Source organism: Bubalus kerabau, chromosome 4, assembly GCF_029407905.1.
Source record: "Bubalus kerabau isolate K-KA32 ecotype Philippines breed swamp buffalo chromosome 4, PCC_UOA_SB_1v2, whole genome shotgun sequence".
Taxonomy (NCBI): Eukaryota; Metazoa; Chordata; class Mammalia; order Artiodactyla; family Bovidae; genus Bubalus; species Bubalus kerabau.
In genome coordinates, this window is record NC_073627.1 from 46,155,547 (window position 1) to 46,183,301 (window position 27,755).

The window sequence follows — 27,755 nt, forward strand, 5'->3', positions numbered from 1 at the left end:
TTCAATGGAATGCTATGGATTTATTTCACATTTTCAAGGCTATTTATAACATGGAAATAACATGGAAAACAACATAATATTAAGTGAAACATTGTAAGTAAAACTGTACTGAATGCTTCTCCCAGTAACATCATGTTACGTTGAAGGATATACAACTCAAACAACCGCTTCTTTTGCTCCAAAAATGCCCATCTCTGCTGTAAGCTACCCTCTATCCTTGCCTCTGAAGCCCTTCTCTTTCTAAGCTCCTCCCTACCCCTGCCTTTCCTTGTTACTGGGTCTCTGCAGTGCAAACATTTCTCTCCAGATCAGTCCCAGAGACAAAAACACTTTTGTAATTTCTTATAATCTTCTTAAAGGACAACTTTCCCCCTAATGCCTAGCATCCTATTCTGCTGCTTCAACCAACTCAGGACATCAGCTCTATTCCTTTAACCCCCACTTCCATCCCAAAAGCTTGTCTTCTTTCTTGCCCATGACAGGGACTCAATGAACGAATGAATAAATGATCTAACAATATAAATCCAATTCTAACAAAGGAAATCATACCAGTGAGTTTAAGTCCAGATGACAAGACTGCAACATTACTGTCCCCTCCATACTTTTACACTAAATGCACACCACATATACTTTTATAAGGAGAAAATAAACAGAACTGTATTTTCCTCTCCATTTTAACTGAACCTGAGGTCTAGATTAGAGCTACTCAAGCCTGACAAGGTGTAGTAAAACAAGATCAGTTACATCGTTTCCATGTATTCTGAAAAACATTTGGGGATCTCCATAGGTCTGGCCTCAACAACTGGCTTCTGGCCATTAAACAGCATCTCTCTTTTCTGGAATTCAAGATTAACATGTCAACAAAATTTGTCTCTGGGATCAGTCCCAGAGACAAAAACACTTTTGTAATTTCTTATAATCTTCTTAAAGGACAACTTTCCCCAATACCTAGCATCCTATTCTGCTGCTTCAACCAACTCAGGACATCAGCTCTATTCCTTTAACCCCCACTTTCATCCCAAAAGCTTGTCTTCTTTCTTGCCCACGACAGGGACTCAATGAACGAATGAATAAATGATCTAACAGTATAAATCCAATTCTAACAAAGGAAATCATACCAGTGAGTTTAAGTCCAGATGACAAGACTGCAACATTACTGTCCCCTCCATACTTTTACACTAAATGCACACCACATATACTTTTATAAGGAGAAAATAAACAGAACTGTATTTTCCTCTCCATTTTAACTGAACCTGAGGTCTAGATTAGAGCTACTCAAGCCTGACAAGGTGTAGTAAAACAAGATCAGTTACATCGTTTCCATGTATTCCGAAAAACATTTGGGGATCTCCATAGGTCTGGCCGTAACAACTGGCTTCTGGCCATTAAACAGCAGCTCTCTTTTCTGGAATTCAAGATTAACACGTCAACAAAATTAAAGCAGGCCTCAAAACCAGACACTATCTCAGCAAACTGCAGATGACTGCATAAAACAAATCTGCCCGGAGGGCTTATAGCACTATTTCACAAAGGTGACTGTGCTCTTCCTCTTTTCACAAACGGCCGGCTTGATACAAAGCATGTTGAGTCATAAACTGCTCTACTGACTCTCCCTGCAGCATTTTCATGGCTCGCCAATAGATCTGTCCGCAGTTCTCAGGTCTACCAAGCGGGTGGTTCAATTCTTCTTTGATGTAATCCATCCAGAGATCTTTAAAGGGAATCCAAACATACAATGAGATAACTGACAAGGCTTTATTAGGTCAACTTAATTATTTAATATCAATTCAAGGCAAGATTTCTAAGAAACAACTCTGTGCAGTTATTTTCCTAGAAAACTATGTGAAATAATACCTCAGCTTCTTACTTTAGAAGGGAGTGGCTTCTAGGTAAAATAATACCTCTCTCCCTTCTTTCTTTGGAAGGGAACGCCTACCCACTCCAGCATCCTGGCCTGGAAAATCCCATAGACTATTATTCCATGGGATCGAAAGGAGTAGGACACGACTGAGCAACTTTCACTTTCAGCTTCTTTAGTTTGATACATCAAAACCTTTTGTTTTTAAGTAGAAAACTTCACTTTAATCATGACAGTCTATTTATCTCGTAAACTCAAAAATGCTAAATATATTTTTGAGGGAGGATTTTGCCGAGTCTCTTTCAACGTGAAACTTACCTCAATGTGTTTATTAAAACCTTGTCAACATGCTTAATAAAACTTGCTTAATGTTAGTAAAAATGCTGTTCTCATTCATTTCACCAGGAAAGCATGCTGAAACCTTGTAAAACCTAATGTATGATTTAAAATCTGAGTTTAACATCTGTTAAGTGTAATTTTTTGAGTTCCTAAGTCAACAGACTTTACATGACATACCTATACCCAGAAGTATGTTTTACAAGTCCTTTAAGTGGCAATAGCCCATGACAACCTTTGTCAATCAGTATCACCACTCCTCTGACATAATACCCACTCCATTTTGTTCTGAACTACCTTCATCTTTTCCTTACAAATATCACATTTTTTAAAAGAACCAAACCAACCAAATCTCCCTCTAATCCAGAGTTCTTAGTAGAAGACCCATGGGCTTCGTTTTGGGCTTGTAAACTTGAAATCAGCAGTAAAATTATGTCTGCAACTATTTACATACAAAGTAAGGGAGGAGGCAAAGGAAGGATGCTAAGTTTTATTCTCAAGGAGGGCCATGACCCAAAAATAGTTAAGAAATATGATTCTAAGCATAATGATAGGTTACAGACCACACACGCAAACAGGCTTGTGTGTCAATAACTGAAGTTTACTTACCAGAATCTTTTGTTCCAAATTCTCTCAAAGCCCTCTCATAATACTCTCTTAAGTTCTCCATCTTACAGGATTCCTATAAATAATCAGACAATCTTGCCTCAAAAGTCTAATTTGTAATGTCACAAATTCATTCCACACATATTGCTACTATTGTCTATTAGGTATTTGAAGGAGAGGAAAGCTGGGTTTAAATGAACACAGTCTGACTCTGAACTTATCCAGAGAAAAGTCAAATGCACTATGTGCCAGAGTGAAGTAAATGTCAAACAGTGACAAGAGCACTTTGCTCTGGTGGCTTGCAAAGAGCCAAATCAATTTTCACTTGAGGGAACAAGGGCAGCTCCACAGGAGAGTATATGTGAAACCCTGCAGGACTTAAATAAATAAATGGGGAAGGTTCTACTCCCTATGGTGAGGGATTTCTTCCTTGAATATATGGGCTCTAGCACATACTAGCCATACTCACCTTAAAAAATTGTTTATATCAAGGCACTATATAAATACTAGTTACATGAACTTTAGCAAGTTTTTTGAACCCACTGACCTTCAAGTTTCCTCATCCAAAAAATGAGGATAACAGTAACATTATCTCTTAGAGCAGTTGTAAGGATTCAATTAAAATACTGATGAATTATTCACCAAGCAGAGTAGCCACTACCTTGTGGGGGTGCGGGGCGGGCAGCGCAGCACCACTCAGCTTATGGGATTTCAGTTCCCTGACCATTCCCTGACCAGGGACTGAACCTGAGCCACAGCATTAAAAGCCGAGTTCCAAACACTAGACCAGCAGGGAACTCCCTGCCAGTACTACCTTTACAACAAGTGTTAATTCTTCACCTCTACTTTAATATTTTCTCTTTGTTTTGTTTTCAAAGCAGATAAACATCTTCAGTTTAAAAATCTTTTTATGTAGTCAAATAACAATGTCCTCATTCCAACTTCTCTTTGCTGAGACTGTACTATCTTACAGAAAGCCAGTTTACTTCGTGTCTTACACACGTATGAAAGACAGAATCACACTTTACGAAGGGCTCATAGTAGATGTGTAACTATGCGAAGTCCTTTCCATCCAGTCTTCCATCTGGCCTTGTATATCCCCCAAAACAGGTATTATGACCTCCTTTACAGGTGAGTATGTCAAAGGTTAAAATTAAGTGACTTGTCCAAGATACATGACCACTGTGTTATTAATCCAAAGTCAGGCTATGAATTATGATGTTAGATTATCTCCTATACAACAAAAACAAATCACTGACCCACACAGGGGTCAAAACCTTGAAAATAAGAATTTAACCTCATTATCAATTTTTCAAAATTCAAAGAAAAACAATAAACACAAATCAAAATGCCAAAGAAGAGAAAACAAAATTGAACACATGGAGAAGAGATGGAGAAAACAGGTATAATGATATATGTATATATGCAGCGATTATCACCGTTAAGTATAACTTTTAGAAAACTATCTGGCAATATGTAAAAAACCATTAAAAAACCCAGTATTCTCCAATCCTAGAAATTTATCTCAAGAAAGTAATTCAAATGGGGGAAAAAAACTCTATACAAATAAAATGCTGCACCACTGGTTTTCAATACCAAAATTCTGGAAATATCCTATACATAATGGTACGGTTAAGAAAACGTAAAGGTTTAGTAAGACAACCATTCAAAACGATACCACATGAAAACACAGAATATGTTTACAAAATAATGTTAAGGAAAAAAAGAAACACTCCATATATATCACGTCAGAAATAAAACAGTACAAAACTGCATAGGTAAATAAAGGATTAAAAAAACAACAAAAATAAAACTAAATACGGCTGGTTGTATCACTGGTGATGGGATTACAGATATATTTGGACTTTTACGTTGTGTTTTTTAACTGACATTTTCCTGTGTTTTTCCTCATTCACAAGTTCGGTTAAAAACACCAGACACAGTTATGTGTGCCTTCTCTCTACCTCACAGCCCAAAACAAGAGACAACCAGGGCACTGTGGAGGCAGGGGGTGGCTTCCTACATGAGCTGACGTCTGAGTTGTCTAGTTTCAAGACAGGTTTCTTTTCTTCTTTGCTTGACTACCATTCCTAAAATCACATCTATGGAAAAGGGGCTGGAAGAAAAGGACCAGAAATTATACTGTATTATGATGAGAGCTTCTTAAACAACAAAATGCTGCCATAGATGAGTACGTGCTAATCCATTTTCCCAATGAGAAATGCACAGACAGGACACTTACTTGTTCCTTCTCAAACTGGATCATCTTCCTGAAAAAATTAACTGAAAATGGACGGTTTTCCTGTAAACTAAAGAGGAAGGGGAGATCTGTTATCTTACACAGAGACAGAAAGCCTCTTACAAACCGTGAATATAAATACTGTGCCAGAGCCCTGCCACACGTGGTCTGATAAAAGTTCTGGCTGCGATTCAGTGCGGGGACTGGACCTGACCACCAACCACTCATCATTTCCAGTCTCCAATGCCTGAAACTCTTCACCACCGCCAAACGCCTACCCAGTTTTCTTTCTGTTCTCTTCTTTCTCACTTTTAGGGTTTTAAGTTCCCTCTCCTTCATCTCAAGGTCTTTTTGAAGGAAACCAGTAAGCCCATTTCTAAGAATATATTCTGAGAAAGTAATTTCCAATACGGACAAAGAATATTTATGCAGCAGGGTTCATCAAAGCAGTTACTGTGGCCAAATAAATTATGGCATATCCGCAAGTTATTTTTAATAAATGTTAAAGAATTATTACTGATAGGAAAAAGGCCAGTCTAAGGTTGATCAATAAAAAGTGGTACACCAAATGTGATTATAGTATAATCTCAGATATGTGAAAAACAGATTTAAAAGAAGAATTTTTTTGTAATATTTATTTGGCCGCACCAGGCCTTAGTTGCATCATGGGGGGTCTTTCATTGTGCACGTGGACTCTAGCTGTGGCGCAAGGGCTCGGCAGCTGCAGTGGGCAGGCTTAGCTGCTCTGCATGTTTTTCCCCAACCAGGGATCGAACCCATATTCCCTACATTGCAAGGGACTACGAGAGAAGTCCCTTTAATTTTTATTGGGGTGAAAGACAAATTTTAAAAAGATTCAAGATGTTTTTTCTCTTAATGATGGGATTATCAAGAATTATTTGCTACCTACCCTACTTCTTCCTTTTTAAAAAAATTTGTCACAGTGGGCATGAACCAAAAGGCTCTTGGATTTATTCCTCACGTATAATCTGGTTGCAAGGGGCTGAGTATGGGGTGGAGAGACAAGTAACAGCTGAGCATGTCTGTAAGTACCTTTTAAACACATCTCTGGCCTTTTTGTAACCACCACTTCGATAAGCCCAATTCAGGTACATTTCCTTCACAGGGACTGAGTCAGCTCCTCGGAGATCAAAGATAGCTCTCTAAAATTTAAAAGAAAAAAGAAACAAGCTACATAAGGAGATATCTAGGTATCAAGACAAATTTCCCAAAACCATCCCAGCACACTGAATGAACAGTGTTTTAGGAAAAAACCCTTTGAAAGCTAGCCAACTAGAATTATTTGCATTACCCACACATGAGACTTATGACACGGGGCCTGTACCTTATAGATTGCTTCAGTTTCTTCTTGCTTTCCGGCATCTTCACTCCACTGGGCCCAAGTAAGCCACAATGGAAGAAGGCAAATCTGCTCACAATAAAAGTTAGAAAATGACAGCTTAGTGCCAAGCTCTGAAAACTAGTCACTATAAAAATATGTTCCCCTTGAAATAAAATGTGAAATATGCAGTCATTCCCAGTCTGTCCTCATGGAATTCTTGGTGCCTGGCAGGAATGGTACACCACAACAGAGAGAGCCTTTGGACTCAGTCACCCAAAGTAACACTATTCTGTTAGTTCTACTTCCCCTCTCCTGGGGACTACTGCCTAAAGTTATTATTATTAATCATCTGTTAGTTAAGCACTGAACAGCCCACAATTACACCCAAGCTATCCGTAAGGTCACTATATACGATCTGGAGTCTGCTGTGCAGGATTACAACACAAGTGCTAATTCATCTAGGCTAAACCGCCTGGACGTCACTCATGTCTCAGCAGCTCACACAGATAAGCAATAAAATAATTATGATTTCTCCCAACTTTAACCCCTAGAATGCTTTTTTCCTACTAGTATAAAAGATTCACCATGAAGCTTTAACGCTTATTCTTTAAAAAATTTTTTTCAATTTTAAAATAAACTTTAGAGTTTAGAAATATACGTGTTTAAAATGAGACTTAAGGTCAGCTTTGGAAGCACATGAAAATAATATTCTATTAATATTTTTCACTTATCAGATATATTAATAGAAGTAGAAAAGTTTACATAATTTAGTCTATTTTCAAATAAAGATGTAGAAACATACTAGTAAATGCAAGTTATTCTTCCACCTGTGATCCTGATTCAACCATCACCATGAATGCACTTTGAGGCCAGCTCTTCTCTGACAAGTCTACTCCAAACACACTTTGGCTGAAATCTTAAAAGGTCCCAAATAGAACAAAATGCACAAGACCCAACTCACAGACCTGAGGTTTCAGGTACTCAAAGGCTTGCTCAAAACCCTTGGACATCTCGTGGCTCTCTGACGTAATCAGGGCCTCCAGCTTCACCTGCCACATCTCCACTGATTTTTTGAACAATTTCACCCCAGCATCTGCCACCTCCAGGGATTCCTTTAACAACTGGCGATGCAGCAACAACTTGCTCTGCAGAAGACAAAGGGTCATCCAAGAGTCACTGCTGAGATCTATGTTATCTAATTGGAATTTCGCCTCCACTCCTGTTCCTATTCCCAAAGACTATCGTAAAAACAGGAAAGAGCCAAAAAGCAAAGGGCCTAAATAATTTAGATTGAAAGCTAAATTGTTAATTTAATAACATAGTTCACTGCAACAAAACCCACACCCACCGAACAGAATATAAAAATCAGTAAAGATAAAACTACTATCTGTGTGGTGGTAAAGAAACAAACTCATTCAATCAAACAAGAGCCTGGCATACTATAAACTGGTACCGTTTCTCTGAAGAGTCATAAGCGTGTTTATGCATAAACTTGGGGAGTTTTACTTTAACAAGTATGACCCAAGAAATACACAAACAGGAGGAAATCTTATCTGTTCAAAAATGCTTGTGTCCACGCTACTGTAACAGGGACAGAAAAATCTAAAACCAATCCACTATTATAAAATTGTGAGGTAGTAAGTAAATGGCCATATGTAATCCATTCATTCAACAAGCATGTTAACTGCACACTGTGTATTATTATTACGGAATCTTCAATAATGAGGTCAGGTGTGTTCCCACACACCCACAGTGCCTCCAGTCTAGCACCAGAGACAATGTGATATGTATGATCACAGGAAAAGAATCATATGCTATAGGAGTACAAAGCACTGTCTTTGGCAGTGATCAGAAAGGGCTCCCCAAATGGAAGCCCCATCTGTGCCAAGACTTCAGGAAGATCAGGCATTATTCAGGTGTAAGCAGAGTTCACCAAGAAAAGAGAAGACTCTCCCACCGACATGGGCAAGAGGCTAAAGATGACAGAAACTTTGGATCCAAAAGGAAATCGAAGCACAGAATGACTGGAGGGCTGGGATGTAAACTAGAGAGACTGGAAATTCCTCGGGGGCCAAATTAAGGAGACTGAGCAGCTTTATCCAAAGGACAATGGGAAGCCACAGAATAACCTGATAATCAATTTTAAAAGATCATTCTGTGGAGAATAATCTGGAGAAAGGATGGGTGCAGAATCAACGAAGCATTTGAAGTTAAGAGGTAGTGCAGTGAAGGACTCCCACAAAAGGCAAGGTCACCAAATCAGTGACAAGCAGGGAGGCTTGGAAGGGTTACTGCCAGAAATGTAAAGAAGAGAAGATGTCTGAAATGACCAGAGCAGGCCTGCCCTGGTGGTCCAGTGGTTAAGACTCCATGACCCAATGCAGGGGGGATGCAGGGTCAATCCCTGGATGGAAAAGTAAGATCCCACATGAAACACAGTGCAGCCAAAACTACAGGACTACCTAGGCACTCCAAAACGCATCCAACTGAACAAACACACAGAGTGGGACTGTCTCGCCAGTATTCAATAACAGCTCAAACATGGCATCTGAACTCATCCAGATAGGGGACTTTTCACAGCTAAGATGCTCTAATGGACGAAGGGCACCCCGGTCGTGGTATAACATGAAACACTACTAACATGTTGCTTATGTAGATCCATGTAAAAAGTACAGAAGAAATATTAACGTGAAAACAGCAGAACACAAAATAGCAAAACATTAATGGCAGTTATATAAAAACTACGTACACTGTATAAAAAGAATTGTACATGTATACCTGTGACGGATTCATTTCGATATTTGGCAAAACTAACACAATATTGTAGTTTAAAAATAAAATTAAAAAAAAAAAAAGAAACAAAAAAAAGAATTGTACAAATAAATGGTATTCAATAAATACAGATTTTTGTCCTTTCTTCCCCTACAAAAGTATTTAAATACATTAACATTCACAGTCTCATGTAATGCTCCCAACAGTTTTATGAGGTGGCAAGAACAAGGATCACTATCACTCTAAAATCAAGTCAACAGTCTCAGAAGGGTTAAGCAGTCTGCCTATTTCGTGGCAAAATCCAGACTAGACCTGTGTATTCCCACACTACTGTTAGTAATAATCCCACTATTATTCTGGTCTCTATATAATCTTTACCCACTTCAGAACATAAGGATGGGTTAATGTGCTTCTTACTAAAATGTCAACTTTAAAACACTGGGACACATCTGTCTTTACTGTACCAACGGTTACTCTGAGCCAAGCATAGGTTCAGGAAAACATGAACAGACAGACAGACAAAATACACCCAAGCATGACTCTTGAGTGTTTTCCACTATGTACTAAAAAACATTCCTCCTTTTTCTGGTACAGATTTCATTTCTGGCCCACACCAAATACTGAAAACCAAATAATGAACTCTCTACATCTACCATGCCAATCTTCCAAATGTGCTTAGTTATAAAACCATATATATTAAAATACACTATACGAGCATGAACCAACCAGAATGAAGTACATGTAATCAGCATGAATGTGTCCTTACCAACTGCCTGTACTGGAATTCTGGTAAAAGTTTGAGCTCATGTGCCTTCCAGAATGCAACCATGGTTCTTTCCAGCCTCTGAAATCAAAAAAATCTTTTCAGTTCATTACAAAGATCCTAGCAGGGGCCTTTGGCCTCTGGCAGGAACAGAAGCAGTTTTACTTCTGAGAATTCAGAGAAGGGGCTAAGGTGGTTTCACTTACGATTAAAGGATTTGGGCAGCTGCACCAAGCACAGCCCAGTGAGAGCGTGCCCCCTAATATGGTGGCCAGAACTAGAGCAAAGCAGCTGACTCAGACCTTTCAAGTCAGGAAAAGGTGCTTAATGCATGACCTTCTTAGAAACTCCCAGACCCCAAGAAGCTGTGCCCATGTTCTTCTTTCAGAAAACACTTTCTGGAACTTCCCTGGTGGTCCAATGGTTAAGACTCTATGCTTCCAATGCAGGAGGCATGGGTAAGATCCCTAGTTGGGGAACTAAGATCCCCACGTGCCATGCAGCCCTTCACGCCCCACCAAAAAAAAAAAAAAAAAATGTGTGTGTGTGTGTGTGTGTATATATATATATGTATATATGTATGAAAAAAAGAAGACATTGTCTAGTCAGCCACTTTAACCACTTAAAAGTCAATACCTTCTTTCTGAGGAGGCGACTGCTTGTCTTCTTAGTAAACCTCTCCATGCAGAAGTTCATGTAACACTTCCACATAGCCTCTGAAAAAGTCAAAGCTTATGTTAATCAGACCACCAGCACTTTTTTCAGTTTAACAGTCCTCACATCATCTCAGGAAAAATTCCTGAGGAAGAGTTTGAAGTGTAAAAAAAAGAAATTATTGTGATTAGTCTATCAAATATCTCAAATATTGAGAGCAAAACAACTGAGAAGTGACAAAAATATAAACATTAAAAGCCTTAAAAAAAAAACAAAAGCCTATCCATGTCAGGTACCTGCTACTTTTCCCAATATTACAAAATTGTGAAGTAAATCTGTAACAGGAAATAATCAAGGAATGATGATTAAGCAATCTTCTAAAATATCATTTCCTCAGTATAATTTGGGTTTCCCTGATAGCTCAGTTGGTAAAGAATCTGCCTACAATGCAGGAGATCCTGGTTCGATTCCTGGGTCGGGAAAATTCGCTGGAAAAGGGATAGGGTACCCACTCCACTTTTCTTGGGCTTCCCTTGTGGCTCAGCTGGTAAAGAATCCACCTGCAATGCGGGAGACCTGAGTTCGATCCCTGGATTGGGAAGATCCCCTGGAGAAGAGAACAAATATCCACTCCAGTATTCTGGCCTGGAAAATTCCACGGACTATATAGTCCATGGGGTCGCTAAAGCCTTTGACCATGTGGACCACAATGAACTGTGGAAAATTCTTCAAGAGATGGGAATACCAGACCACCTGACCTGCCTCCTGAGAAATCTGTATGCAGGTCAAGAAGCAAGTTAGAACTGGACATGGAACAATATAGTTCCAAATAGGAAGTACATCAAGGCTGTATACTGTCACGCTGCTTATTTAACTTATATGCAGAGTGTATCATGCGAAATGTCCGGCTGGATGAAGCACAAGCTAGACTCAAGATTGCAGGGAGAAATATCTACAACCTCAGATAAACAGAGGAAAACAACAGAATGCCAACGACTAGAGATCTCTTCAAGAAAATCAGAGATACCAAGGGAACATTTCATGCAAAGATGAGCACAATAAAGGACAGAAATGGTATGGACCTAACAGAAGCAGAAGATATTAAGAAGAGGTGGCAATGGAATACACTGAAAAACTATACAAAAAAAGACCTTCAGGACCCAGATAACCACGATGGTGTAATCACTCACTTAGAACCAGACATCCTGGAATACAAAGTCAAGTGGGCCTTAGAAAGCATCACTATGAACAAAGCTAGTGGAGGTGATGGAATTCCAGTTGAGCTACTTCAAATCCTAAAAGAGGATGCTGTGCAAGTGCTGCACTCAATATGCCAGCAAATTTGGAAAACTCAGCAGTGGCCACAGAACTGGAAAAGGTTAGTTTTCATTCCAATCCCAAAGAAACGCAATGCCAAAGAATGCTCAAACTACCGCACAACTGCACTCATCTCACACGCTAGCAAAGTAATGCTCAGAATTCTATAAGCCAAGCTTCAGCAGTATGTGAACCATGAACTTCCAGATGTTCAAGCTGGATTTAGAAAAGGCAGAGAAACCAGAGATCAAATTGCCAACTTGCTCACCAAAAAGCAAGCGAGTCTGAGAAAAACATCTACTTCTGCTTTATTTAATATGCCAAAGCTTTTGACTGTGGATCACAACAAACTGTGGAAAATTCTTCAAGAGATGGGACTACCAGACCACCTGACCAGCCTCCTAAGAAATCTGTATGCAGGTCAAGCAACAGTTAGAACCAGACATGGAACAACAGACTTGTTCAAAGTGGTGAAAGGCGTACATCAAGGTTGTATATGTCACCCTGCTTATTTAACTTATATGCAGAGTACATCATGCTGGGCTGGATGAAGCACAAGCTGGAATCAAGACTGCCAGGAGAAATATCAATAACCGCAAGTATGCAGATGATACCACACTTACGTTAGGAGTGAAGAACAACTCAAGAGCCTCTTGATGAAAGTTAAAGAGGAAAGTGAAAAAGCTGACTTAAAACTCAACATTCAGAAAACTTAAGAACATGGCATCTGGTCCCATCACTTCATGGCAAATAGATGGGGAAACAATGAAAACAGTGACAAGACTATTTTCTGGAGCTCCAAAATCACTGCAGATGGTGACTGAGGCCATGAAATTAAAAGACACATGCTCCTTGGAAGAAAAGCTATAACCAACCTAGACAGGATATTAAGAAGCAGAGATATTACTTTGCTAGTCAAAGCTATGGTTTTTCCAGCAGTCATGCAGATATGAGAGTTAGACTATAAAGAAAGCTGAGCACCGAAGTGATGCTTCTGAACTGTGGTGTTGGAGAAGACTCTTCAGCGTCTCTTGGACAGCTAGGAGATCCAACCAGTCCATCCTAAAGGAAATCAGTCCTCAATATTCACTGGAAGGACTCATGCTGAAGCTGAAAATCCAATGCTTTGGCCACCTGATGTGAAGAACCGACTCACTGGAAAAGACCCTGATGCTGGAAAAGATTGAAGGCGGGAGGAGACGGGGACAACAGAGGATGAGATGGTTGGATGCCATCACCGAGTCGATAGACATGAGTTTAAGCAAGCTCCAGGAGTTGGTGATGGACAAGGAAGCCTGGCGTGCTGCAGTCCATGGGGTCGCAGAGAGTCGGACATGGCAGACCGACTGAAGTATAATTTCCCCAAATAAATGAACAAATGCCACAGCTCTCGGGGAAGGTCATAAAAAAGAAAGAAGTGGAAAACCAGCCAGGCACACTGTAAGCTACCACACAGAGGTTCCAGAACTGATTCTGCTCCTGAGAATGAAGCTCCAGGTTCCCACTCAGGAACACCATCGCTCCTCGACGCACAGGGCCTAGGGAAGCTCACCTGTGGGCACAGTTTTTACCGCCTCCTCATACACAGCACAGCACCTCTCCTCCCGGCGGCCCATCTCCTTCGCTTTGGCTTGTTTGGTTGTAGGCAGCTCTTCTACTGGCTGTGATTCAATCACTAATTCTTGCCGGGCCACATAGTTCCAAGTGACGGGGTCATCTGCGTGCAGAGCCTTAAGGCTAAAAAATACTGATTATTAACCTAGGACATGTAACTGATTCAGACTATCAGAACAGAGAGAGTCCCAATGCTCTGAAAATGTACTGAGAACACTCCTTTATCAATTCCCGCATCACAGGAGTCCTTTTCCAACAGGCTCTCCAGATGTCTTCACCCTCACTATGTAAATATCAATGGATGAGAACGGTCCATACATTAACAAGCATCCACACTTGTTAACTGCAGACTGTCTCATTCACAAATATTAACTTACAAATTAGATGTCAAAGGCAGATATGTGTGACAGGATGCCTGGTTCTCGAACCCAGGACAACCTTCTCATAACCAGGCTCTGGGTTTTCTCTAATAGGAGTCTAATCCTCTACCAAAAACCTAAAGGTATCCACAGAGCAAACAGATCCAAGTTCTATCTTATCTCCTATGAATTTAAGATTAAGAGTCTTTCCAAGGATGAAGGACCAACAAGGTAGGCTGCAAATAATTCTTCAACCAGACATTAAAACAATAATGTCTGATTACCTGTAGCACTGAACTATAAACATTCACTCACTCTCATCTTAAGGACAAAAAACAGGTCAGGAAGGCAGGAATACAGATTTTTACATAAGCTGTAGGATAGATTTCTTACTGAACAGAAAGCCAGTAAGTGAGTCAAAACAACTTCTCCAAGCATACATTTTTCAGGGACTACCCTGGCAGTCCAGTGGTTAAGACTCCATGCTCCAAATGCAGGAGGTCTGGGTTCAATCTTTGGTCAGGGAACTAGATCCCACATGCCACAACTAAGGCCTGGTACAGCCAAATAAATATTTTTTAAAAATACATTTATGTACTGTGATGTAATAGTCCAGAAACAGCTTTCTCCCCAAGGATTGTATATGCTATCTTCCTTCCCCTTCTCTAAATACCCAACTTAAATCGTTACCCCAAGATCAAAACAGACATATTCACCTTTCCACTACTTTACTTACTCATTGTAAATTTCTCTTTGCAGATCTTTGGCAAAGTCAAACAGCCGTGCAATTGAAAGCAGTGACACATGAAATTTTGCACCTAAAATTTTAAAAGCAGGGGAGTAGAGTCAGACTCTAAAGGAGCACTTTCTCGAAGTACTAGCGTTAGTTTTGTATTATAAAATGAGAAGTAAGAGAAAACAGGGAAGAAAGTAACAGTCCCACTACACATAGTCTTTGTTAATGTGAGTATTCAGTAAGTACTTTTAACTTTTATTCTAAGTGTCTTAGGGCAGAAAGGAACTTAATTAAATCATCTACTTCTTTTCAACTCCCCACATGATTTAGGTACTCAAAAACTTAGACATGGTTATAATCCAAGGGGAAATCTGCATTTTCTTAAAGAAATAGGACACTATTTCCCACAACCATGAGTTTTACACATTCCAACAGAAATTTTCAGAACAGGCTAAAGGTCTTCCTCATTATAAATAGAATGGTTCATTTTCCCACCATAAATAAGTTTTCAAAAGATACCTACTTTTAATTACACTTGTAGAATTCTTATAGATGATCCGTGCCAACTCGCCCGTAAGGATTTCTTCAGCATGCTCGAGACTCCCCTAAAGAGTGGGATGTTAAACAATTGAACAGATGGTGCTGGCAAGTAGAAAAAGCACTAGGGTGAAAATTAACAATCTAGACTAACTGTGCCACATGACAGCAATCACACATGACACAAATCACACCCTCTGGCAAATCACACCTCTCTCTAGGCCAGTTGTCAAATGTACAGCATGAACAAGATCTTTGATCTTACAACTGTGTCCCCAGGCTCCTGGAGTGGTGGCAAGATCACACGGCTTAAGGCCCTAGGTCTCCATCTAGCCCTGAATAGGTCAGGTTTTACATGCTTTGTTGCCTCTTCTGTGTAAAATTTTAGCTAGTTAAAAAAAGTTCAGAGCTGGAAACCACCGTAACAGATGATAGCAAAGTTCCTTTTTCAGCTCAAACATTCTCAAACTTATTTCTTTAAACTCACTCTGTCAGGTAAAAAATTACATGAATAGGAAAAGAAAGAAAGCTAGGGATCATACATTTCACCACCTTTCTTGAGCACCTTAGAACCATTAACATATCATTGAATGAGATCATAAAGAATAGTTTTTGGCCATTCCATCAGTAGTAATTTCAAGGGCCATGCCAATGAGTCCAAATGTTTGTTTTAAAAGCACAAAATTCCACTTTTAAGTCAATGCAAGACATTAAAAGTTTCCAAATATTAAGCTGGAATGAAAAATACATTCTAGGACTTCCTGGATAGTCCAGTGATTAAGAATCCGCATGCCAATGCAGAGGGCATGGGTTCGATTCCTGGTCCAGAGAGATTTCACATGCCTTGGAGAACTGAACCCACGTGCTACAACTACTAAAGCCTGTACACTCTAGGACGCATATACAACTAGAGTAGCTCCCGCTCACCACAACCAGAGAAAGCCCCCACGAAGCAACAAAGGCCCAGTGCAGCCAATAAATAAATTTTAAAAAAGAAAAAAAAAAAAAAAAACCTCTGAAGATTTTCTTTTTATCTCACTTTGTCTCCAAGACCTTAAACCGAGAGCCTCCAGGCAGTCAGTCACATGGTGCTGGAGCTGCTATGGCACCGGAATGGAACCCGCCAGCCACAGGCAGACCAGCAGGTCACGAACAGTGCTCCCAAAGACTTTCTTTTACTCCTAGGCAGGCTCAAAACACTCTATCTTATTAACAAGTTACAGTATATTAGGATCTTACCACATCCATGTTGGCTTTTTCAAACTCTTGCTTTTCCTTCCTCAATTTTTCAGCATGCATCAGCTCCATCCTAAAGTACTGCACAAAAGGGAAATAACAAACTAATAATCTTTGGAGATAATTTTTTAGTTAGAAATATATAAAATGACACTTCTTACTCGTAAGTATCAGATCTGAGGAAGTGTTGAGAGACTATTACATTTTATCTTGTTCTAAAACTAGCTGACATTGACAAGGTATGGTTTTTTGTTCTTTTGGTTTTGGCCATGCCAGGTTTTACAGAAAAAAGAGCAAAAGAAGCAGGAAGGGCGAGGAGGGGAGGAAGAAGTGGAGTGGAGGAGACAATGGGAGGGGAGAGTCAATGAACGAATGCATATATACACATGTACAAAAGTATAAAAATGAACCTTAAGCCTCAACTAAAGAAAAGGAAGGTTCAGCTCCCTATCCCTCCCACCATAATGGGAAGGTAGGAGTCTCCATCTCTCACTGAAGATCTGGAAGAGGAACAAGGTAAACACCTATTGCTGGCCAAGAAATACTCTTCTGGCCCCTTTTCCCCAGCAGCTCCCCTACTTATCCCGAGCCTCCATAAATCAAAGCCTTAACTTAATGAAGCATACATGTTTTCTCCAGAGGACCTAAGAGAGCCATTACTCTCATCTTATGTGCACACGCACTCACTTCTTCATAAAGTTTCGGGCAACGTGGGTGAAAGCGCAGAGCCCGAAGAAATAACTGTCTTGCACTTTCTGAAGAAATGCGGTCTTCCAGTTCCCATTTGGCCGCCAAAATCCACAAACCTGTAAGTGGAAGACATCCAACTTCATTTCAATAAAGTAATCAAGTCAGGTATGAAAAGACCAAGGCTCCCGTTTTGATACCCAACTCTTTTAAACCTTGACAATCAAGAAGAAGGGGATTGAGATAGGGCGTTTCTAACAGTTATCTATAAAGTACTGCTGCTTTATCTAAAACAAAAAAGTGTTCTGAACCAAAGTGGTAAATGTTAACATCTGTAGGTGCTTAGTAACGTGCCCATTACTTTATTTCATCAGATCCAAGGTCAATCATCTCATTTTTAAGTCACATACAAATTTTAAAAGTGTTAAAAAGGCTGGGAAAAATTGTACATCTTAGAGTCAATGAAATAAATTATTTTGCTCTTTTGTCTATTTAAATGATTTTTCATTTAAAGAAAAAATTTAAATATTAATGATTTCTTTCAAATGACTCACAATTTAAAATTTTTTCTACTGTCCCTACTGGGAATAAAGGCTTTAAAAGAAAAAAACCTTTGCCCTTCTACATGAGAAATTAACCTTAACATTCTAGCTCTCTCCTAGAGACTTCATAGAATCAGCTATTACCAGAGAAGACTGCTTTTGGTAAAAATGGCCCATGGTTGGTAACTGTGTCTGCACTAGGAGAACTCTGAATGGTATAGAGCCACTGCTTTGCACTTTCTTGAGCATGTGACTCTTGAAACTGAGCACAATTCATATATACAATACCTGGAAGCTACATGCCTCCAGGGGTCTTCTCTCCTCTGCCCACTCATGTGCTCTCATGCCCTCACATCTGAGACAAACCTCCAGGCTGCTGAGAGCACTACTGCCTTCCTGCTGGATCCTTCTGAATTAACTGGTGCCAAATGCAGGCAATTCTGAGTCTTGTGTAGTGTAAACCTAATACTAGAGAACAGACACTGAAGCACCTACTATAAAACACCAGTGTTCACAAGAGGTTTTCTTCTTGAATACCTACCCTGTGCCGGTGCCACTGCTGCTGCTTAGTCACTAAGTCATATCCAACTCGTAATCCCATGGACTGTAACCTGCCAGGCTCCTCTGCCCATGGAATTTTCCAGACAAGAATACTGGAGTGGGCTGCATTTTCTTCTCCGGGGGGATCTTCCCAACCCAGGGATCAAACCCAAATCACCTGCTCGGCATGTGGATTCTTTACGACTGAGCCATCCAGGAATAACCCTAGTAAAAACCTGTATTCATATTTTCCCCTTTAAGTTTCTGAAATTCTCTGATTTGAGTGTCTCCAAACAGAATACCCCTCAAAGCATGAGGAGTTCATCATCAGTTAAAAAGAACTGCAGTCCTTCTTGCCCACAGATACAGTACCTAGCATGGTTACTAGTATACAGCAGGCAGTGATGAACTAAAAAGGCAGCTAATTCACGAATAAAAACTGCTGAGGCCAAGATCCTGTGCTCAGGTCCTGAAAATAATTCCTTCAGGTTTATAAAGCAAAATAAATTCCAAAATGGCTTGAGTCCACAAAAAAAGGTAGATAAAGAACTAAGGAGGATATCGCCATACCTGGCTTGTTCGAATGAAAGGCCAACAAGGAAGAAAATATCTTGCTAAGGTGAACGTTGGAAGCCTATTAAAGAAAAAGAAAAATTCTACTTCCTGCACAGCAAAGGCATTGATATGAACCTGTAAGTGATCCGTACTGTACTGTAATCCCCTGTAAAATCCAATGAGGCAAGATCTGTTATTGCTAGGGAGATATAAACAAAGATTCACTCAGAGCTTTCTTCTACCTAAACAACTACAGATAAACATTTTACATTATCTAAAAAATGTTCTCAACTTTAATCAACAAATATACATAAAGGTCATTTGCCTTTCAACTGATATAGAAGCCATCTATATAGTCATTCAGACATGCAAATGTTACACTGAAATTCCACATTCTTGAGTTCTCTTCCTGTTTGTTAAACCTCCCTATGTCTTTGGAGAAAACAGAGTTCAGCAGTCAAGTATGGGGTTTAACATGCAGGCTAACCAAAAGGAAAAAGGGAGCGAGACAGGACTGCCCAATACTCACCCACTTCCTACAAAAGGCTATAAAAGACAGCCAAAGTCGAACATCATCCTGCAAGAAAAGCAATGTAGTAAGCTACCTGAATTTGAAATTTTATATACAATACACCCTTGCATTCATTAATTTTGTTTGCAACAGAGGAAGATGTCAGAAACTCCAATGTGTTATATACCACATCCCTCAGCCTATTAGGCTGTCACACACCCAGGCTTTAGATCTCTTAACCATAACTGTCTCCCCCTACCCCCGCCTCCCACGCTCTAAGACAAAAATCTATCCAATTTGTTTGATGCACTTTTGAGGGATTTGCCTGGCACTCCAGTGGTTAAGACTGAATGCTTGCAATGCAAGGGGCACAGGTTTAATGGCGGGCTGGGGAACTAAGTTCCCACATGCCATGCATCACAGCCAAGAAAATATTTTTTTTTAAATGCACTTCAGAAATGGCCTCAATCAGGGATCGCAAACTAAAATTTGTCATTCCCAAGAATCCAGAGTACTTCCCAGATAATATATCCTGGTCCCAGAACCAAACTTGAAGAAAAACCAAGTTACTGAGCTGCTGCCCCTACTCTCAAGATCAAACCAGTCCATCCTAAAGGAAATCAACCTTGAATATTCATTGGAAGGACTGATGCTGAAGCTGAAACTCCAATACTTTGGCCACATGATGCAAAGAGCTTACTCACTGGAAAAGACCCTGATGCTGGCAAAGACTGAGGGCAGGAGGAGAAGGGGGCAACAGGATGAGATGGTTCAATGGCATCATCGACTCAATGGACAAACTCTGGGAGATAGTGAAGGAGAGGGAAGCCTGGCGTGGGGTTGCAAAGTCAGACACCACTTAGCAACTGAACAACACTCTCACCTTTTCTTCCACCTCAAGTCTTCACAGTATTTTACTTAAGAGACATAACCAAACATATCTCAGATAATTTTATGATCCTTAAATAGGTATGAAATCCACTGTTTTCAGCATCATCCTCAAAAAATAACTCTAAGGTAATGCAATCAATTTTCTTAACGGTTGATATATGGTTTCATGTAATGATCCTATCACAAGTATCAAGATACCCATGATAAGAATCCACAACCGCACATTTGAGCATCCAAGTCATAATGCATACAATACACATCCTCACATCTCTTACAGTTAAGGACACACTGAACACTTACTTTCCACTTAATTGATGCACGTCGGAAGACACTCTGTATCCGATGTATTATAGGATCCTCAATCTCATCCTTCTTAAATGTATATCCAACGCGCTGAAAAAGGACATTAAAAAAAAAGCCTCAGCTTAAATCCCACTTATCCAAACTAGCACTCCCACTTGATCTTTAAACGGTGCTGACAGAGAAAGCAAATAGTTAAAAAAATATCATTATGAGCACACCACCACACAATTATCAGTGCCAATTGCTTCCCAAACCCAAGTTCTAGAGTCATATTAATACTGTATTTTTTCCAACTTTCAGAAAATCTACTTACAGCTCTCCTTTTCTCAATCAGATCCAAAAGATTAATTTCATACTGTGAAAGAAAAACACACATAAAAAAGAAAACAAGAAATATTATAACCTTTTATTTAGAGGCGATGCACTTCATTAAAACTATAAAGTAAATAAAAATCAAGAGCATAAAACAGAAGATAACTTTCTATCAAGAAACCTAATTTACAGTAAGTATCTAGCATTCCCTGAAAATGCACCTCACATCTGTAAAACTCACATATACATAAGCATACAAGTATCTTAGATAAAAGAACGCGTATTACTAAAGCTGTAAGACTTATGATTTACTTTATCAATCTAACCTAGTCTACAAGTGTGTGCCAACTTTCAGTAAATCAACCATTTAAATATTTTAGCCGATGTACAAGCAAATAAAGCAGATAAACAGGGTTGTACTAGTTGAAACACAGTCCCTAATTGGCTCTCCCTACCCTTACCTCTAATGGACCCCTGAGAACCTCTATGACTCTCCAAAAACCACTAATGCATAATTCCTCTCTAAGCTTGAAAACTACTGGGGGGTAAGGGGGTAGGAAATACTAGAAAGAGAAAGCATAGAACCTTACAAGATCTCATGCTTCATTAAAAAAAAAAATATTTCAAACATACAGAACACTCATATAGCTACCACACAGTTACATCAAAGCCTACATTTTACTCTATTTGCTTCAAGATATTTTTAGAAATAAAACATTTTGAATAAAGGCAAAGCCCCCTAAGAACCATGTCTGATTCTACTCTTCTTCTTCACCAGAGGAAATGACTATCTTGACTCAGTTGTTTTACATTCACAAGCATGACTTCAAACTTGATTGTATTACAGTCTTAAATGCTTTTAAACTTTATGTAAATGGTATCATACTGAACTCATCACTCCATTATTTTACTCAACATTGTGACTTTAGATATATCCTTGTTGTCACATGGAATTCATGTCCATTCATTTTAACTGCTGTATAGTATTTCTTTATAGGAGTGAGCAATTTACCTATCCTTTCGTCTGTGATAGTATTTGTTTCCAATTTTTCTATTACAAAAGTTGAGATTAATATTCTTGAACAGGTCTTCTTGTAGATACATCCAGGAACTTTACTACTAACATGTAAGCTCCTAAAGGCAATGATTTTTGTCTGCTTAATTTATTTTTGTACCCCCAATGGACTGGATAAGTGCCATGTACTTAACAAGCCCTCAATATACACTGTATGAATGAATGAAACCACTGGGTCACTGAATACACACACCTCCGACTTTATGAGATAGTGCCAAATTGCTCTTCAAAGTGGTGGGACAAACTATATACTAATAATGTCAGCCTTTAAGATATCTGTAAATATGATGCTGTAAAGCAGTAGTGCCCCCTGATTTTAATCAATATTTACCTGACTACTAAAAAGGCAAGCATCTTTTCCTAAATCTACCAATGACTGATGCTTCCCCTTTATGAACTGCATGTTCCTAGCTCTCCTGTTTTCATTTTCTTTCCACTAGTCATTTCTTCTTGATTTTTAGTTCTTTACTTATTCTAGATTCTCACTATATGTACTACAAATATTTACCTCATTTTGTGGCTTGCCTTTTTACAGTATTTATCCTTCCCTTTTTGCACAAAAATTTTTACCTTTAACATAAACAAATTTTGGTCTTCTCTTTCATGGTTTGTGCTCACAACTCACTCACAAAAAAAGAATGAAGGCCATTTGCAGCAAAATGGACAGACCTAGAGACTATTATAATAAGTGATGTAAGTCAGAAAAACAAACACCATATGATATCACTTATGTATAGATTCTAAAATATGACACAAATGAACTCATTAATAAAACAGACTCAGAGACTTAGAAAACAAATGTAGTTTACCAAAGGGGAAATGGAGTGGGGAAGGGATAAATTAGAAATTTGGGATTAGCAGATACACACTGCTGCTGCTAAGTCGCTTCAGTCATGTCTGACGCTGTGCGACCCCATAGATGGCAGCCCAACAGGCTCCCCCGTCCCTGGGATTCTCCAGGCAAGAACACTGGAGTGGGTTGCCATGTCCTTCTCCAACGCATGAAAGTGAAAAGTGAAAGTGAAGTCGCCCAGTCTGTCCAACTCTTAGTGACCCCATGGACTACAGCCTACTAGGCTCCTCCATCCATGGGATGTTCCAGGCAAGAGTACTGGAGTGGGGTGCCATTGCCTTCTCCAAGATACACACTGCTGTTACTGCTAATTCACTTCAGTCGTGTCCTACTCTGTGCGACCCCTTAGACGGCAGCCTACCAGGCTCCCCTGTCCCTGGGATTCTCCAGGCAAGAACATTGGAGTGGGCTGCCATTTCCTTCTCCGATGCGTGAAAGTGAAGTCGCTCAGTCGTGTCCGACCCTCAGCGACCCCATGGACTGCAGCCTTCCAGGCTCCTCCATCCATGGGATTTTCCAAGCAAGAGTACTGGAGTGGGGTGCCATTGCCTTCTCCGAAGATACACACTACTGTAGATAAAATATATAAGCAACAAGGTCCTACTATATATAGCACAGGGAACTATAATCAACATCATGCGATAACCCATAATGGAAGAGAATATGAAAATGATTATATATGTATATACACACACACATAATATGTATGAATAGCCAAATATCTTTGCTATCCACCAGAAAGAAGCCTAGCATAGTAAATCAACTACACTTCAATTTAAATAAGAAACCTTTCCTGAGAAGGAGAAATATCATACATCCCTTATATGTGGAAACTAAAAAAAGGAAAGACACAAATGAATGAACTCACCAAACAGAGACTCAGAAGACTCATGGTTGCCAGAGGGAAGGTCACGTACACACTACTATATTTAAAATGGATGATCAACAAAAACCTATTGTATAGCAAATGGAACTCTGCTCAATGTTATGTGCCTGCCTGGGGGAGAATGAATACATGTATATATATGTATGGCTGAGTCCTTTCCCTGTTCACCTTAAATTATCACAACACTGCTAATCGGCTATACCGCAATACAAGATGTTTCTGGTGTTTAAAAGAAATAATAAAAACAAAATTTTACCAAAACAAAAATAAAAAAGAAACTCTTCCCAACCTAAAGTCATTCATTATTTTTAGATGATTTAGTTTTCCCAGCACATTTAGCTATTTAATTCAACAGGAAGGGATCTAATTTCTGCTGAATCCAGCCCAGCATTTTGCATGATCTACTCTGCATATAAATTAAATAAGCAGGATGACAATACACAACCTTGACAAACTCCTATCCCAATTTGGAACCAGTCCATTGTTCCATGTCTGGCTCTGTTGCTTCTTGACCTGCATACAGGTTTCTTAAGAGGCAGGTAAGGTGGTCTGGTATTCCTATCTCTTTCAGAATTTTCCAGTATGTTGTGATCCACAAAAAGGCTTTAGCATAGTCAATGAAGCAGAGGTAGATGTCTTTCTGAAATTCCCTTGCTTTTTCTATCATCCAGCAGATGTTGGCAATTTGATCTCTGGTTCCTCTGCCTTTTCTAAATACAGCTTGAACATCTGGAAGTTCTTGGTTCATGTACTGCTAAAGCCTAGCTTGAAGGATTTTGAGCATTACTTTGCTAGCTTGTGAGATGAGTGCAACCGTGCGTTAAGTTTGAGCATTCTTTGGCATTGCCTTTCTTTGGGTTGAAAATGAAAACTAACCTTTTCCAGTCTTGTGGCCACTGCCGAGTTTTCCAAATTTGCTGGCATATTGAGTGCAGCACTGTAACAGCACCATCTTTTGGGGTTTGGAATAGCTTAGCTGGAATTCCATCACCTCCACTAGCTTTGTTTGTAGTGATGCTTCCTAAGGCCCACTTGACTTCACACTATATATAGGATGTCTGGTTCTAGGTGAGTGATCACACCATCGTGGTCATCTGGGTCATGAAAATCTTTTTTGTACAATTCTGTGTATTCTTGCCACCTCTTCTTAATATCTTCTGCTTCTGTTAGGTCCATACCATTTCTGTCCTTTATTGTGCCCATCTTTGCGTGAAATGTTCCCCTGGTATCTCTATTTTTCTTGAAGAGATACCTAGTCTTTCCCATTCTCTTGTTTTCCTCTACTTCTTTGCACTGATCACTTAAGAAGGCTTTCTTATCTCTCCTTGCTATTCTATTAAACCTTCAGTTCAGTTCTGTCGCTCAGTCGTGTCTGACTCTTTGTGACCCCATGAATGGCAGCACTCCAGGCCTCCCTGTCCATCACCAACTCCTGGAGTTCACTCAGATTCACGTCCGTCGAGTCAGTGATGCCATCCAGCAATCTCATCCTCTGTCGTCCCCTTCTCCTCCTGCCCCCAATCCCTCCTCCCAGCATCAGTCTTTTCCAATTCTATTAAACCTTAGGAACTTTCAAATACAAGATTCTTAGCCAGGTATCATTCTTAGTCATATATTATTCATTCACTGTTTTTTTTTTAAATCTAAGCTTTAGACCCTTTACTCTTATAATGTTTTAAAATGTAAGACTTAACAACATCTCATGATTGGGTTCTTTCTGAATCCTGAATTTGTCCTCCAACAGATTATTCTCGCCAAACTGAAAAATGATCTAGCATATACATTTTATCTTCACTCAATTCTTCCATTCATTCTCAGGACTGAAGAATCTTGTAGCAAACCTAACCTCTTTCTAAATAAACACACTACGAGTACCTAATATTAACTTTCTAACCACCTGCTAGCATCAAACTCACACTCCTTTATTTTTCCCCATAAGACATTACCAATCAAATCTCTTGCTGAAATCCTAACACACCGGTTTTTTGGAGTCTCTGATGTACTAACCCTACAGAATAAAAGAAAGTTGTTTTCCAAGGACCAAAGCCTTAGCAGAGCAATGCTATTCCCAAATCACCTCTATTCCTGTTCAAAAACTGCTTTTCTACTCACCATCAGTTCCAGAAGTTCAAAGGAAACTGACACCAAGCTAACTATTCTATAACTGATTTTAAATTTGTGAGGGGATTCAGAAGTAATAAAATTACTCACCTGAACATATCTGATAAAGTCATCCTTTAAAAGACTTCTTCGCTGTATTCTGTATTCTAGTTCTAAAGCCTTCCTAATGATTGCCCTGAGGAGAAAGCCACTTAAAATGTAACACTTGACGTACGCAGAAATTAAATAAAAGACTTTGGAATTTTCAAAGTCTATTTTCAATATATTTAAAACATATAATTCCCAAATAATTATCCTTCATTAAACAAACATTCTCTTATACAATCACTTCTGTATTCTTCATTATTAAGGCATAGTTGATTTACAATATTTATTAGTTTCAGGACTTATGCAGTCTCAAGAGCATGAAGATGTATTTTAAAACTTTCTTGAAAATCACCAGCAAAGATTTCTTTTCCTCCAAATTCAGGTCACTTCAGTTTAAATAATAAATTTCTTTCCTCAATTCCTCTTGTTTCTGAATTCAAAACAAGCAGTTAAAAAAAAAAAAAGCCTGGATTGTCTCTACCCGTTTTAACTACAAAGGGCTTATTCAGGAAGACTCGCTGTATTTAACTAAGAAATGAACATGGGTATATTAGAATTTAAGGCAAGATGTGCAAGACCAAAAATTGCCTCTATTTAACGATAACAATAACATTTACTAAACAGTTATTAAAGAATTAACAATATGTCGTGTTTCATTAACAAATGTTAAAGGTTCCCACAGTCACAGTACTACATTTGCAGTCACTGTAAAATGAAAAAAGTCACAGAAAGCTATTAAAAACTATTAAACTAAATTTTAACAAACTAGTGAATAACTACATGCTGGTCGTGGTTCGCTAAGCCCTAGGGTAAAACATGAAACTGAATTAAATGATCCCCAAAGTCCAGTCTTCTTAGAAAAAATTATCACTCGTGGGCTCCCACGGTTCAGTGGTTAAAGAGACCCAAGAGACGGGGGTTCAAGCCCTGGGTCGGGAATATGCCTTGAAGTAGGAAATGGCGACCCACTCCAGTATTCTTGCCTGTAAAACTCCATGAACTGAGGAACCTAGCGGGACGCAGAGTGAGACGCGACGGAGCACTCACACATACCCCTGGGCACACAGCACTAGGCCGTACACTCGGCTACAACCAACTCACAGCACACTGTACCGTGGAAAAAAGGTCTCACTTGTCTGACTCCCCCTCCGCTCCCCGCTACTGTGTCAGGGATGCTGCTAGCTGTTGACCGGTAGGGGTCCTGGTTTTATCACCTTTATAACCTCAAAACTCGGGTCTACGAAAAAACATACTGTTTGCAGGGTAAAAAGACGGATCCCCTAGCAATGAATAAGAAATTACTTCTAGATAACGTCAAAATCTGTAAACGGCCTTCCGCCATATTAGAAAAAAAACAACCCAACGGCCCCCTATATCCGCCCCCGCCTCCCCTCTGCCCGCCCCAGCCCTTCCTCTTTGCTCCGCTCTCTCACTTAATCTCCGCATGACTGAAGAGTCCAGTGCGCTCCAGCTGTTCTAATTCGGGAAGTCGATCCTCTACACGTTCCTGAATTACTTCCGCCATGATAGCCGAACGCCACAACCCACCAGAGCTCCTCTCACCGACGACACGCGAAGGAAATGGCCACCGTCTCCCGAGAAGCGGCCAGAACGTTCGCACGTGCTGACGTCACGAGCGCCCTAAGTCCCGCCTTTTCCGCTTCCGCCGCCTCCACCATTGGACAGGGCTTCCCGGCTCTTGCTGCCGCTGTCGCCCCCTGGTGGCTGACTGTGAGGTTGCAGCGAATACCTCCTCAACTCTTGTACTCGAGGTCTGGAGTTGAGGCGCGGGTCTAAGATGGGGGCGGCGCTAAGTTCGCGCACGCATAGACCTGGGCTGGGACCGGGAAAAGCACCTCGCGGTCTGGAGGATTTACCTGAAAGGGATCTGAAATGCATTTTCTGCAAGATCCTGTTTCCTTTTATTCTGCTTTCCAACACTAAGAACCAAAATACAAACACCGCAAGGGGGAAGGATAGAAAATATGGTAAAATTGTAGTAAGCATTTCAAAGAGGAGTGAT

At 39.8% G+C, this 27,755-nt stretch overlaps 1 protein-coding gene and 1 non-coding gene across 3 annotated transcripts; both read right to left on the minus strand.

Annotated features, from left to right (window-relative positions):
* Positions 1-27,389, minus strand: UTP6 (UTP6 small subunit processome component). Of its 2 annotated transcripts, XM_055577196.1 has the most exons (19): positions 27,166-27,389; positions 25,736-25,820; positions 20,712-20,753; positions 20,396-20,488; positions 19,223-19,270; positions 18,709-18,772; positions 17,057-17,175; positions 16,373-16,450; positions 15,120-15,201; positions 14,597-14,678; positions 13,440-13,624; positions 10,553-10,632; positions 9,920-9,997; positions 7,347-7,526; positions 6,385-6,468; positions 6,093-6,202; positions 5,043-5,109; positions 2,804-2,876; positions 1-1,711 (listed from the first exon to the last, which is right to left on the minus strand). In XM_055577196.1, the coding sequence occupies exons 1-19, from the start codon at positions 27,255-27,257 to the stop codon at positions 1,554-1,556; spliced, it is 1,800 nt and encodes a 599-aa protein (XP_055433171.1). In that variant the 5' UTR covers positions 27,258-27,389; the 3' UTR covers positions 1-1,553. The 2 variants fall into 2 exon arrangements, with proteins under 2 accessions (XP_055433171.1, XP_055433172.1); XM_055577197.1 differs by lacking the exon at positions 20,712-20,753.
* On the minus strand, positions 16,172-16,294 carry LOC129651941 (small nucleolar RNA SNORA54). Its single transcript, XR_008714432.1, has one exon. It is a non-coding gene; the product is annotated as a small nucleolar RNA SNORA54 (small nucleolar RNA).
* Positions 27,390-27,755: the final 366 nt, after the last annotated feature.